At 27.2% G+C, this 14,255-nt stretch overlaps 1 protein-coding gene across 3 annotated transcripts in view; it reads right to left on the bottom strand.

The window, feature by feature from the left end:
• LOC111690997 (cadherin-99C) overlaps positions 1-14,255 on the bottom strand; it is a 199,427-nt gene that overhangs the window by 54,048 nt on the left and 131,124 nt on the right. For all 3 annotated transcript variants that reach the window (XM_046948607.1, XM_046948606.1, XM_046948605.1), the window contains 2 exons: positions 9,060-9,238; positions 7,987-8,109 (listed from right to left, as the gene is read on the bottom strand). In XM_046948607.1, the coding sequence (XP_046804563.1) occupies positions 7,987-8,109; positions 9,060-9,238 (302 nt within the window). The remainder of the gene's footprint in view (positions 1-7,986; positions 8,110-9,059; positions 9,239-14,255) is intronic.

The raw sequence follows: 14,255 nt of genomic DNA, 5'->3' as shown, positions 1-14,255 counted from the left end.
TTTAAGGTACTTTTTGAATTTTCTATAATATTGAATATAGAAACATGAAATTAAGTATGTTCAGCCCGAAGGATGTGATTAGAAAGGAGAGTTTTTGATACCGACTTTTGTTTTAACACACCATGGTGAAGGGTATATAAGATTCGGCACAGACGAATATAGAACTCTTACTTGTTTTATAGAAGAAATTGTTTTATATAAATGTTTCTGTATTCAAAATGTTTATACCTTTATTTATAGTTATAGTTTATATTTATAGTTCTTTTGGAAAATGTATTCAAACTGTTATATAAAAGAAAAAACTGTTATACTTAATGTTTATAATATATTCATTATAGAGAATAGATTTTTTGTATAAAAATCGGTTGTACTCAAATTTTTCTATAGAAATATCGTTATGCACAAATTTTTCCATAAAAAAACTGTTATACACTAGTTTATCTATAGAGAAAACATTTTTACATAAGTTTTTCTAAGTTTGAACATAGATTATTCTATTGGAACAATCGGTATGCTCTGAGTTCTTTTATAACCAACTTTTATACAAAATTTTTTTTTTTTTACAGAAAACTTTTATAGGTTTAATAGTTTACTGTTATACACATAGAAAGCCTTTATTGCAATAGAAAATCTGTTACAATTACATATTTCTTTGGAAAAAATTTTATTTATGTTCTCCATCCCTGTTCTACTTAATTGCTGTTTAGAGACAAGTCTCAGGAGGCAGATTCTTTTCTCTCTGTTGACTAGTGTTTTTTGAAAGATTCTGCATTGTTTATGCTCTCAATGTTGTGGCATTGAAACATGTTGTTCGGAAAGATGTTTAAAATAAGTGAATAACTAATTTCTACAACTTGTTCTTCTTATTTATAAACCTTCTAATAACTTTTAGCAAGATCTTCTTTAAAGTTTATTATACTTTGTTTTCTTTTAATATTTCTTGTTTTAGTTTCTTTAACTCATGTTTATTTATTTAGAATTTTTAATGTAATATTTAGTCATAAGATGTCAATTAATTTACAATCTTCAATGTTAATACTATTACCACATCACCAACCAACCAGCCGATCAACCAACATTTGTGGCATCAAAGAGTAACGTTTTTGGTCATTACAAGGAAATTGATTTTTAATTTAACACATAATTAGCCATGTTTGGTTAAAATGTCTAAAGCTGGTTCCTCTTTAGTCGGTTGTTTAGCAAGTGAATCAAGTAATTAAAGATTTAAATAAAATCAAGTTTTGTTTTGCTTCTTTTTTACCTTCGCTTAAATCTTGTTTACAAAAATATTTATTTAGAATTTATTTCTTTTTTTTTCTATTTATCTCAATATTGGTGACTTAAGTCTTTTGTTTTGTTTTTACTAAATCACAGTTTACACTTTTTTAAATGGCAAACTTTAGTATTTCTTTAATGACGTTTATGTAAAAATTTTCTTAAGAATTTAAAGTATTTTTATAAAAAGGTAGGAGTTTAACTTGTTAAAGGGTTTTATAAAAAGTGAATATTTTTGTAAAAAAAAAGATCCAATCATTGACCATATTTGTTAAATGTGAAGAAAATTTTTATAAATTTTGCTCAAGATCATTATGAGAATTGTTTTAAGTATCAATTGAAAGTGAATACTAAATAAAAATAAGACTAAAGCTTGTTAAAATTTTTCTTAAACATTTTTAAAAATTAAAGGGTTAAAATTAATAAGGCTTCAACATTAGTAGGGTTCCATAAAATAAGTTTGTTTAAAATATAAGAAGTGTTTGAACTGGTCTTAAGTCTACCCTGCAGCATTGTCTTAGAAAAAGATGCTAGTCTTTGTTTAATATAATATAGTCTGACATGAATGATATAGAGTAGTTCAATGAAAAGATTAGCATGCAGTTTAATTTACAATATAGATTAAAGACTTTCCTATTATAATCCAGTTTATAGCATCGACTATATTCGAATCTGAATGATAACTATTGTCTGGTCTATAGGCTATCCTATAGTCTGATCTATATAGAAGTTTAATCAATAGCGAAGACGATATCCTGATTTAAAATTGATCTACAGATCAAAGAATAGACTATTGGACTATTGAATAGAAAATACAATATAGTCTATATCTATATAATAAACCATAATCTGGTATAAATAACTGAATATAGTCTGAACTAAATCATAGACTATATTCAGGTCTAAAGAATTATTTATGGTTTAATCTATAGTATAGAACATTGTCTAATCTATACAATATAATATAGCTTGATCTATACAATTAACTATTGGCTGGTTTATATCTATAGAATAGACTACATACTATAGCCTAATCCATAGAATACGCTATAGTCTTAATAATAAAATAGACTAAAGAACACAGTCTGATCTATAGAATAGACAACAGACTATTGCTTGATCTGTATTATATAATATAGTCTATGTGTATATAGAATAGACTGCAGACCTGATCTATGGAATATACAATAGACTATAGAATTTCTTGATCTGTAGAATATACTGTAGTCTGATCTATAGAATAGACTGCCTGATATATAGAGTAATATATATAATATTGACTTATGTATAGAACAATGACAGATCTATAGAATACTGAGTGACCTATAGAACATGATATAGTGTGATCTGTAGAATATACTATAAACTATAGTCTGATCTATATAATAGACTTATAGAATAGAAATCCTCAATCTGTAGCATATACTGTAGTCTTTGTCTATATAATAGACTGAAGACTATTGCCTGATCTATAGAATAAGCTATAATATGATCTATGGAATAAACCGTCAACTATTTTCTGATCTATAGAATAATGACTGATCTATAGACTTACTTATCTATCTAAAGAGTAGACTATATATATACTGGTTTATAGAATAGACTATTATCTTAACCTTAGAATAGACTAAAAAGCCTGATCTAAAGAATACATATAGTATGGTCTACATAGTAACCCAGTAAAAACTATCATTGCCATGTATGAAGTTAAAACCCTAAAATTTACTTACACAATAGCATTTTAAGTCATTATTTTAAGACGGTGATGTCATTGGAGGCAAGTACTTACCACAAACGATTACAAGTAATTAGAAAAAGTTGTCATTGTAAATCAAAGGAATAGACGTATACAGCATCTATATCTTCACTAGCAAGATGACTTATGAAATAGAAGGTATTTATATAACACATTATTAGACTACTTCTATGCAATCCAGACCATATGTAGTTGTCATAGAAAAGTATGTTGTTATGTAAGTAATTACAATTGGAAATCACTACCCAGTTTTTGTTGGGAAACTAGAGTCTAGTCTATAGTCATTGAAAAGTATGTTGTTAGGTAAGTAATTACGATTGAAAGCCATTACCCAGTTTTTGCTGGTAAACTATAACCCAGTAAATATAATAGTCTTACTGACATTATAGTCAATTCATGGACTAAACTATATTCTAGTCGAGATCCTTGTTTATAATCTATAAACATTTGTATAAAAAATATTGATAAAGTGCAAAATAACTCATATTATTAAAAAGTAATCAAATGCATTTCTCTTCTTTTTTTGTGAACAATTATTAATTACAAATAAATAAAGATAAAATACAAATCAATTAACAACAAAATAACTTTATTATAAATCATTATAATAACAATAAATTCCAATAAACCACCACAAAGATGTTTTACGACAATTAAGAAAGAAGGAAACCACACAGTAGAGAAAAACGGAATAAGATTGAAAGAAAGATGGTGTTTTTAATGTTGTTATACTCCACTTCATCATTTTTATAAAACATAAAATCAATCTGCATTTAATTACGGACTTATTGCTTCCGCATTTTGTTTATATTAGAACTTTATAAAACGATGAGGTTTTTTTTCCTTTTCCAAGAGATATTACACAGCAAAAAGTTGTTTTTTTATCTCTAGACACAATATGTTTTGTTAGAAAATAAAAGAAAAATATTGCCAAGAAAACGGGTAATTAGATAGAAAAATATCAGTATTATTAAAGTAGCAGCTACATTTCACTGTAATCAACTGACAACATTGAACTAGTTTTTGATGGAAATATAACTTTTTTGTTTTTTTACTCTTTTCAATGGCTGCTGTTTCTTGATATCTTTTCAAACTTGATTAAAACTAACAATAGTTTTTTGTAATCAACGGAATGCTTTAACTCAGCGGATGGATGGATGGATATATTGTGGGACGGAGTATACAATAAATAGGATTATTATGGATTTTAAAATACTACACGTACAGAAGAATGGTGGTGGTCATCAATCAAATTGTTCGAAAATGAATTGTATTTGTAGGAATTTAAAAAGATTTGAAATAGAAGACAGCAGGCTGAAAATAAATTGACAAATATCCATTAGAGTCAGAGGAGAATATAAATGAAGATGGTTTTGTTTAAGTTAGAATTTGATATCAATCATCAATATAATAGCAGGAGATTTGAAAACAATTTGAAATTTTAAATTATCAAAATGGTAATATAAAACCGGAAGTAACATTGTAATGATATGATATTTATGTCTGTAGAATATTCTTTTAAAATTTTGAAGTCGTAAAATTTAAAAAAACATCTAGTTTTTGTAAATAAATAAATTTTATATTTCCTTTAAATTTTATCAAATGATCATCAGTGATCATGTAGTATCTGATGATACTGTGATTAAAATAAACATATATGTATCACTAGTAATCAAAGTGATAGTGATACTCAGTAGTCTTATCATATGAAAATAATAACATGTGATCATGGTAGTAACTAGTGACTATATTGATCTTCAGTGATTGTAAGATCACATAAAATCATTATAGTATCGTTTAATTGATTACCACTGTAGAGAAAAGATAAAACTAGTGATAATTATTTATCATAGTGATCACCAGCCATTAAGCTGTGTTGGTTTACGTGGTAGTTCACTACGAGCGAACAGTCAGATACGATCGGGTAAATATTATCATAGTTATCAGCAGTATCATAGTGAGCACTACTGAAGTGACCATAATTATCACCAGTGAGAGTAATAATTTTATTGATCATTAGTGAACCACAGTGATGTAGTGATACTCAGCAATCATAGTAATCATAATAAAAACCAGTGATCGCTGTTATAACTGGTGATTATATTAATTATCAGTGAACATAGTAGTAACTGGTGATTTTATTGATCATCAGTGAGCGTTTAGATTACAAGGAATAATTAAAAGTTAGTGATTATTGTGATCACCAGTGGACAAATACCCAGTGATTATACTATCAATCGAGTGATCACTAGAAAACATAGTGTTTAGCAGTAATCGTATTAATTATAGTGATCACAAGCATTCGAGTTCTTAATAGTTATACTAGTGACCACCAGTAATCTTAGTGATAAAAAGTAATCAAAGTGATCCTCAGTAATCATTGCCAGTAATCAACCGTTATCATATAATTCTTTCAAATCTTGTAAAGTATTTTTGTTAAATTCTCTATTCTGTTTTTTTTTTATCACTTCATCCTCTATATTGTCTAAACAAATTCTTTTGTTTAAAATAAAACATGATTTTTGAATTAAACTTCATTTCAAAGTCATTTTAAAATATACCCTCCCTCGCCTTAAACTTTAAAAATATTTCAAATATTTCATTGTTCTAAACTAAAACAACAGTTAAATAAAAATAATCTCGATTACAAAAGCCTTAAGATTTTTTAAAAGAGATTTTAACGGAATTAAAATTACTGTGAAAAAAAAAAACAAACATTTAGAATGTTTTAGAATTTGTATCTAAATACTTGAAATAAATAGTTTAGTATTTAAGGCAATTATTTATTTTCTAGTTATTTACTTAAAGAGTTGAATGCACTATTTTTTTTTCTTTTTTTGTTTTCCAAGTTCTAGATAAAAAATGCATTAAATTTTTAGAATAAACATTGTAAGACGGCATTGGTAAGAAAATGTAAATACAAATAGTACTTAAATGTAAATGTTTGTAAAGTAGAATAGTTAGTTATAAAATGAATGAATATAGCGTGGGTGCGATAAGATAATAATGTTAAGAAAAATTTGTAAAACTACTGCTGGCATGCAAAGCTAAGTCGTTTTGTTAACAGGTAAGTAAGAAGTTACATTTTGAAATGTTTAAGTGCAGCACAAGTCATATTTATACCCTATACCCACCTTAAAGTATACCAATCGGCTCAGGGTCGATTTAGCATCGGCCCATTATTTTTAGCCCCCATACAACTAAAACCCCGAATAGAGCTTGTAAACCTTATAATCAACTTCAGGTCGCAATTTTGGAGATAATTAAATGAAATTTGGCACATGATCTTTTATGGTACAGTATACGAAGCTTATTGAAAATAGTTAACATCGATCCATTATTTCACTTAGGCCCCATAGAACTGAACCCGCCAAATAGGGCTTTTAAGTTCATAATTATGTTTTATATACTCGTATCTCGACAAAAAGCTGCAAAGCCAAGTTCTATACTAGCCTTGATGACCCTGATGAACTTTATAATTATAGGGCCTCATTTGACCCTATCCCCTCTAAAAAGCTCCCATCAAAAATTTACTTAAATATCCACAGTTTTATTAAACAGTAAATGGCTTTAGTATATGAGGCAAGGTACAATTCAACTTAAATGCTTTATTATGAAAACTAAATCATATTTTTTTCATATACTGGCGTAGGGTATTATATGGTCGGCCTCGCCCGACTATAACTTCTTACTTGTTTTATACTGAAATCATCTGTGATCACTACGAACAGTAGTAATCAAGGTGATCAATAACAATATCAAATGATTACCCGGGATCTAAGTGTTCAGCATTCATTCTCTAGTAAACATTAGTGATCTGAAGTCATAATAGTAATCATATGTGATCATACTAATCAACAGTGTTCGTATTGATCATTAGTTATGAAACGTGATCTTACACTCACTGTTGATCATTGCTGAAAACTACTAATTTTTTATCACATGTAATTATTGTGATCATACAAGATCCCAGTGATTATTCCACATTATACACATCATAAATGATCAATATAATCATTGTGATCATCCGAGATCATAGTACTCATTAGGAATATCCATGATCAACTGTGATCATGGATATTCCTAGTAATCGTCTCAGTGATTATTCAGATCATGAATGATCAATATAAGTATCATCATCAACAGAGATCGTAGTACTCATTAAATCAGTACTAGTGATCAATTAATCATTCCAAATCAAGAATGATCATTTTCATCATTAATAATCATGATCGTCATATGAAATAAATTACGTCTTTGATAAATTTATTCGTCATTAATAGTCATATTTTTTTCATAAGTAATCATTGTGATCACCAATGATCACCCAAGAGAATAAGACTTATTAAATATTCTAGTGATCAGCTGTAACCATAATTATCCCTAGTAAACATCGCAGTTATTATTCATGATTATACAGATCATATATTATTTGTCATGATCGTCATATTCAATAAATTACGTCCTTTGTAGTTATATCTAGTCAAAACTATTGATGCTTCCATTACTTAACACGTAGGGTACGATTCGAAATAAAACATTTTAAGTTACATAAACAAAATTAAAGAAGAAAACAAAGTCAAGAAAAAAAACTAAACCAAGAAGTAAAACAAGTCAAGAAAACCACCCACCTATGTTAATAAAAAATGTATAAAAATATCGTAATTCAACAATAAGAACTAAACACTAAAGAATTAGAATGAGAAAAAAATATATTTTAATTGTTATTTAACATTCGGCATGTAAAACAACATAGCATTGTTTTAATGTTAAAGAACAAAAATCAAAACTATAATAAAACTTGTTGAAAATATGTTTTACAACGATTAAACCACAATGAATGGATTTATTTTTTTTCTACAAGTTGTTGTTTAAAGTTAGAAAATAAGCAAAAAAGAAACAAATGAATAGAAATAGTTTTAAACATACAAACGATATTACGAATTTAAACTTACCTCAGGCACGGTAACCTCATAAGGTGTGTTCATGAATCGAGGTGCATTATCATTAACATCAGACACGCGCACTATAATCGGTATATTGCGGCGTTTAAGAGTGGAACGTATGGTGCAGGAAACCTGTAAGAGAAAATTAAATAAATTTCAATTTACTTGTTTTTTATAATATTAAAGGGGGATGTGGTTTTTTAAATATCACTCAATAGACTTGTCATTAAAACTCATTAAGGTTTGTAGTTTAACACTTCCTTTTTGGAGCTTTATACTTTGTGATTTCTTTCTTTTAGATATGAACTACTAATTTATGGACACCCCTTTACTGCTGTTGTGCTACAGGTAGGTAGTTTTATCTTGAGATGGTGTTTGCAAAAGGAAATTGCATTTATTAAATGCCCCACTAAACATCTTTATTATGATTAAAAACAGTAAAGGAAGTTAACTGTAGGACTGAGATGGAATGTTAATAATTAACTGCAGTTCAATTACATAAAAATTTATAAATCGTGTGTTATCTAATAAAGAAACATTTATAACTGGGGAAGTGTTGTACTAAATTTATCTCAAGAATGACGCGTTATAACGTTAGAGCAAATAAAGAAAGCTTTACTAAAGCTTCATTTGAACAAAAAACCCTTTTTATATAAAAAAACGTTTTATTACAAAAAGCTGTTTTATGTGGAAAAGGCTTTTTGTTTGAAAAATAATTTTGTGAAAGAGCTTTCTATATGGAATAATATACTCCTAAAAAAGCTTTTTATAAAGAAAAAAACTTTTTTACTCAAAAAAAAAAAAAAAAAAAAAAAACAAACTCCTGTAATGTGGAAATAAATTTTGTAAAAAAAACTATTTTTTGTGTAAATTTAAGAAAGCTTTTTCAGAAAGAAAACTTTATTTGGCAAAAAGCTTTTTGTGTGAAAAGAAAAAAAAACTGTGTGAATGTCGAAAAGGTTTTCTAATGAAAAAGTTTTCTGAGTGAAAAAGCTTAATTTGTTAAAAAGCTTATTATGTTGATGAAATATTTGTATTTAAAAGTTAAATGTACCAAATAATCATAATTTCTTAACACTTACTTGAAAAACAATATGACTTAAATTTTCTTCATCTCTATCCAGCGGTTGTAGCAGCTGTAATTTTTTGCCATTTAATAGAAATATAGGATTACCTTTAGGAAAGACTAGATCTAAGGCAATTTCCGTAAAGGGATCACCAAATATGGGTAATTCAGGCGGATTTGTTTGTTGGCCAATATCTAAAAAAGTAAAGAACATAAAAAGAACATTAATTCATTAAAATTTTAGCATTTCACTTAAGTTTTGGCATTTCTTTTTTTACTAAAAGACCGTTAACATAACAGCCTTTCACTTTAACGGTCTTTAGCATAACTTGGCTAATAATCCAATAACAAAAAAAGCATGCAATAAAAAACTTAAATAAACTTAAACTTCTTTAAAAACATTTGTCTAGCTTCTATTTTTATGCACTTTTTAGTCTTTAAATTTACAAAAAAAATTAAAAGAAATTCAAACTACAATTGTCGTTTAAGCGCAAAAAAATGGGGGAACAAAATAAGGATGTTATCGTTTTACAATTGCTTTTAATAGCATCGCGAATACCAATTGGTTGGCTGGGGCAGTGGTCTTCTTAACTAAGAATAGTAATATTTACATTTTAATGCTTTTTATAGTCTCATGCATAATAAAACTTGCTGCAACTTGCAAGTCATTAGATTATTAACTGCTTTTTACTAATACATTTTTGTGGCATTTTTTTCAGCTTCTCTATGTAAGTTAATTGTGCTTAGAAAAATTGTTATCTGTTTTCTTTTTTTTTTGCTTTCTTTTGCATAGACTGTGTCTGGCATAATTTCCAAATGAATTTTTTGTTTCTTTAGAATTGGTAGCAAGTTTCAATTTACCGATTTTTTTCGAATAGTGTTTAAATATTTAGCTGAATGTAAATATGTAAAAATAAATATAAAATCTACATTTAAAGCTTAAATACTTTCATTTCATGTGTGTTTTATATAGGAATGTTTCTATTTTTTATATAAAACTTTTAAAAAGAAAAATTTTTGAAAATTGTTTTAAAAAAAATTTTTTTGGAAATTTTTTTCTAAATAAAGAATTTATAGGAAATTTTGTATAAAATGATAATATTCCGAAAAATTTCTATAAAAGAAGATCTTTTAATAGTTTTTCTAAAAGAGGAAAATTACAAAAAGAGGAAATTACAAAAAATATTTTTCGTAATTTTTTTTTTAAAACGAAAGAATTTTTCTTAAATTTTCTATTTTTTTTTTAAATTTAAAGAAGAAATTTTTTTTTCGAAAATTTCTTTAGAAAGAGAACTTTTTGAAAAGAACAAATAAAAACATAATTTTTGTAAATTTTTTTGTAAAAAATGTAATTATTCGAAAATTTTTTTATGAAAAGTTTTTGAAAATTTTCTATTAAAATAGATTATTTTTAATTTTCTATAAAAACGAGAATTTTTTTTTTAAATTTTTATTAAAAATTTGATTTTTTCGAAAACAATTTATAAGAAAAAAATTATAAGAGAATTTTTTTTAATAAAATTTCTACAAAAAAGATATTTTTTTTATAAAAAAGAAAAAAAATTTCGAAATATTTATATAAAAATATATATTTTTTTTTTAAATTTTCTATAAAAAGAGATTTTTTACAAATATTTTTTATTGAAAATAATGAAATCGCCTTTTCATAAAATTTATAATGAAAAGAATTTTTCGAAAAATTTCTATTTTAATTACTTATCGAGATGTTTCTATAAAAAGGTAATTTTACAAAAACTTTTCTATAAAAAGAGAGTTTTTCAAAAACATTCTAAAAAAATATTAAAAATTTCGTCGAGTATATTTTATATTTTAAATTAAGAATTTGAATATAAAGAGATATTTTACAAATATTTTTTATTGAAAATAATGAAAAGGCCTAAATCGCCTTTTTATAAAATTTATAATGAAGAGAATTTTTCGAAAAATTTCTATTTTAATTACTTATCAAGATATTTCTATAAAAAGGTAATTTAAAAAAAAAAAATTCTATAAAAAGAGAGTTTTTCGAAAACGTTCTAAAAAAAATATTTAAAATTTCGTCGAGTATTTGGACTATACTCTATTCTGCAGTTTGGAATATAGAATATTTAGCATGGAGTACCGTAAGATAGTCAAAAGTTTGAACTATAGTGCAGTTCATAGTCTAGACTCTACTCCTGTTATAGTTTTTAAATCTACTCTAGTTTATAGTTTAGAATACATGAATGTATGATATATTCTTATAAACGATCTGAATTACAGACACAATAGGTTGTATAGTTTCTATAAAAAGTTAATTTTTTGTAAAGCAATTGTGAAATTTAATACCTATAATTCTTCCTCATTAAGCTCAAAACATAAAACAATCTTAATAAATAATTCAAAACTGCAAATTAAAAAATACATCCTTACACGTGCAGACACACACTGTCAATCAGAGAATGTAAAAGTACGAAATGACAAAAAAGAATATCACGTATAAAATTTCAACATTAAAGTAAATGACACTGAAATGGTAAGAGAATAAAAGTATAAATTAAAAAAAAAAAAAATCTCTATATCTAGACACTCTACAACCCAATGAACTGTAAACAAAATTTCATTTAACATTATTTAAACTGAGAAAATTTTCTGAACGAAAAAAAAGAGTTACAAACCCTACACAATCTATATTTAATCAAGCGACCAATAAAGGTAAAAACCCACAACACATCACACTCAACACGCACATAAAGCAGCCATGGGTTCATATGTTTTTGTAAATACAAATCTTAAGCAAACTCAAAACATTAACATTATTTTATTTTAGTTTATAGAAATTTAAAATCAAAAATATTCTTCAGCTGCTTCACACCACGTATGTGTTCTTTGCCCATCACTGCAATTTTTTTAAGTTATTCTTGACATTGACTTGAAAACTATAAGATACTTCGTAGTACAAGAACTTTTACATTGACCGTTTTCTTCTGCTTCTTTTTCATGAAAGTAATGAAAATTTACAACATGAATCTTTGAAATAATTCTTCCAACACTCCGCATTTGCATAGCTTGTGTGTATCCAATTTGCGTTTGCATATTTATTCCTAAAGATATTATGCGTCTAATAGGATATTATAGTACTGGTCCTAGCTTGGTTTAAACACAAATTGATATTTGTTTTTATTTTTCTTGTTTTCTTTTCAATTTAAAACAAAATCATATTTTAAGTTAAGCTGTTGAGCAAACGGTAATGCTGTTGGTAACTATATGTATGTCTATCTTATTGGACGCATTGTCTCTTTGAATGTTCAAATACAATCGGGTGTCTAAAGTTATAAACATAAATAAATGTTTACACACACGTCTGTATTGTTGGTTTGCTTTCCTTTTTAATTTGCGAATATATTTTTGTGGTAATTTTCCTAAACTTATTGAGACTGTTTAACATTTTGCTAAGCCACTAGGAATTTACCATCGCTTCTAGCATAGATCCATATGAGTTTGTAAATGGGAAGGTATTCTTCAATAGTCTACTCTATAGTCTAGTCTATAGTCTAGTCTATAGTTTAGTCTATAGTCTAGTCTATAGTCTAGTCTATAGTCTAGTCTATAGTCTAGTCTATAGTCTAGACTATAGTCTAGTCTATAGTCTAGTCTATAGTCTAGACTATAGTCTAGTCTATAGTCTAGTCTATAGTCTAGTCTATAGTCTAGTCTATAGTCTAGTCTATAGTCTAGTCTATAGTCTAGTCTATAGTCTAGTCTATAGTCTAGTCTATAGTCTAGTCTATAGTCTAGTCTATAGTCTAGTCTATAGTCTAGTCTATAGTCTAGTCTATAGTCTAGTCTATAGTCTAGTCTATAGTCTAGTCTATAGTCTAGTCTATAGTCTAGACTATAGTCTAGTCTATATTCTAGTCTATAGTCTAGTCTATAGTCTAGTCTATAGTCTAGTCTATAGTCTAGTCTATAGTCTAGTCTATAGTCTAGTCTATAGTCTAGTCTATAGTCTAGTCTATAGTCTAGTCTATAGTCTAGTCTATAGTCTAGTCTATAGTCTAGTCTATAGTCTAGTCTATAGTCTAGTCTATAGTCTAGTCTATAGTCTAGTCTATAGTCTAGTCTATAGTCTAGTCTATAGTCTAGTCTATAGTCTAGTCTTTAGTCTAGTCTATAGTCTAGTCTATAGTCTAGTCTATAGTCTAGTCTATAGTCTAGTCTATAGTCTAGTCTATAGTCTAGTCTATAGTCTAGTCTATAGTCTAGTCTATAGTCTAGTCTATAGTCTAGTCTATAGTCTAGTCTATAGTCTAGTCTATAGTCTAGTCTATAGTCTAGTCTATAGTCTAGTCTATAGTCTAGTCTATAGTCTAGTCTATAGTCTAGTCTATAGTCTAGTCTATAGTCTAGTCTATAGTCTAGTCTATAGTCTAGTCTATAGTCTAGTCTATAGTCTAGTCTATAGTCTAGTCTATAGTCTAGTCTATAGTCTAGTCTATAGTCTAGTCTATAGTCTAGTCTATAGTCTAGTCTATAGTCTAGTCTATAGTCTAGTCTATAGTCTAGTCTATAGTCTAGTCTATAGTCTAGTCTATAGTCTAGTCTATAGTCTAGTCTATAGTCTAGTCTATATCTAGTCTATAGTCTAGTCTATAGTCTAGTCTATAGTCTAGTCTATAGTCTAGTCTATAGTCTAGTCTATAGTCTAGTCTATAGTCTAGTCTATAGTCTAGTCTATAGTCTAGTCTATAGTCTAGTCTATAGTCTAGTCTATAGTCTAGTCTATAGTCTAGTCTATAGTCTAGTCTATAGTCTAGTCTATAGTCTAGTCTATAGTCTAGTCTATAGTCTAGTCTATAGTCTAGTCTATAGTCTAGTCTATAGTCTAGTCTATAGTCTAGTCTATAGTCTAGTCTATAGTCTAGTCTATAGTCTAGTCTATAGTCTAGTCTATAGTCTAGTCTATAGTCTAGTCTATAGTCTAGTCTATAGTCTAGTCTATAGTCTAGTCTATAGTCTAGTCTAGTCTATAGTCTAGTCTATAGTCTAGTCTATAGTCTAGTCTATAGTCTAGTCTATAGTCTGGTCTATAGTCTAGTCTATAGTCTAGTCTATAGTCTAGTCTATAGTCTAGTCTATAGTCTAGTCTATAGTCTAGTCTATAGTCTAGTCTATAGTCTAGTCTATAGTCTAGTCTATAGTCTAGTCTATAGTCTAGTCTATAGTCTAGTCT

This window comes from Lucilia cuprina, chromosome 4 (assembly GCF_022045245.1).
Source record: "Lucilia cuprina isolate Lc7/37 chromosome 4, ASM2204524v1, whole genome shotgun sequence".
Taxonomy (NCBI): Eukaryota; Metazoa; Arthropoda; class Insecta; order Diptera; family Calliphoridae; genus Lucilia; species Lucilia cuprina.
The sequence above is the reverse complement of the archived record's forward strand: the minus strand, read 5'-3'. Positions and strand labels throughout refer to the sequence as shown.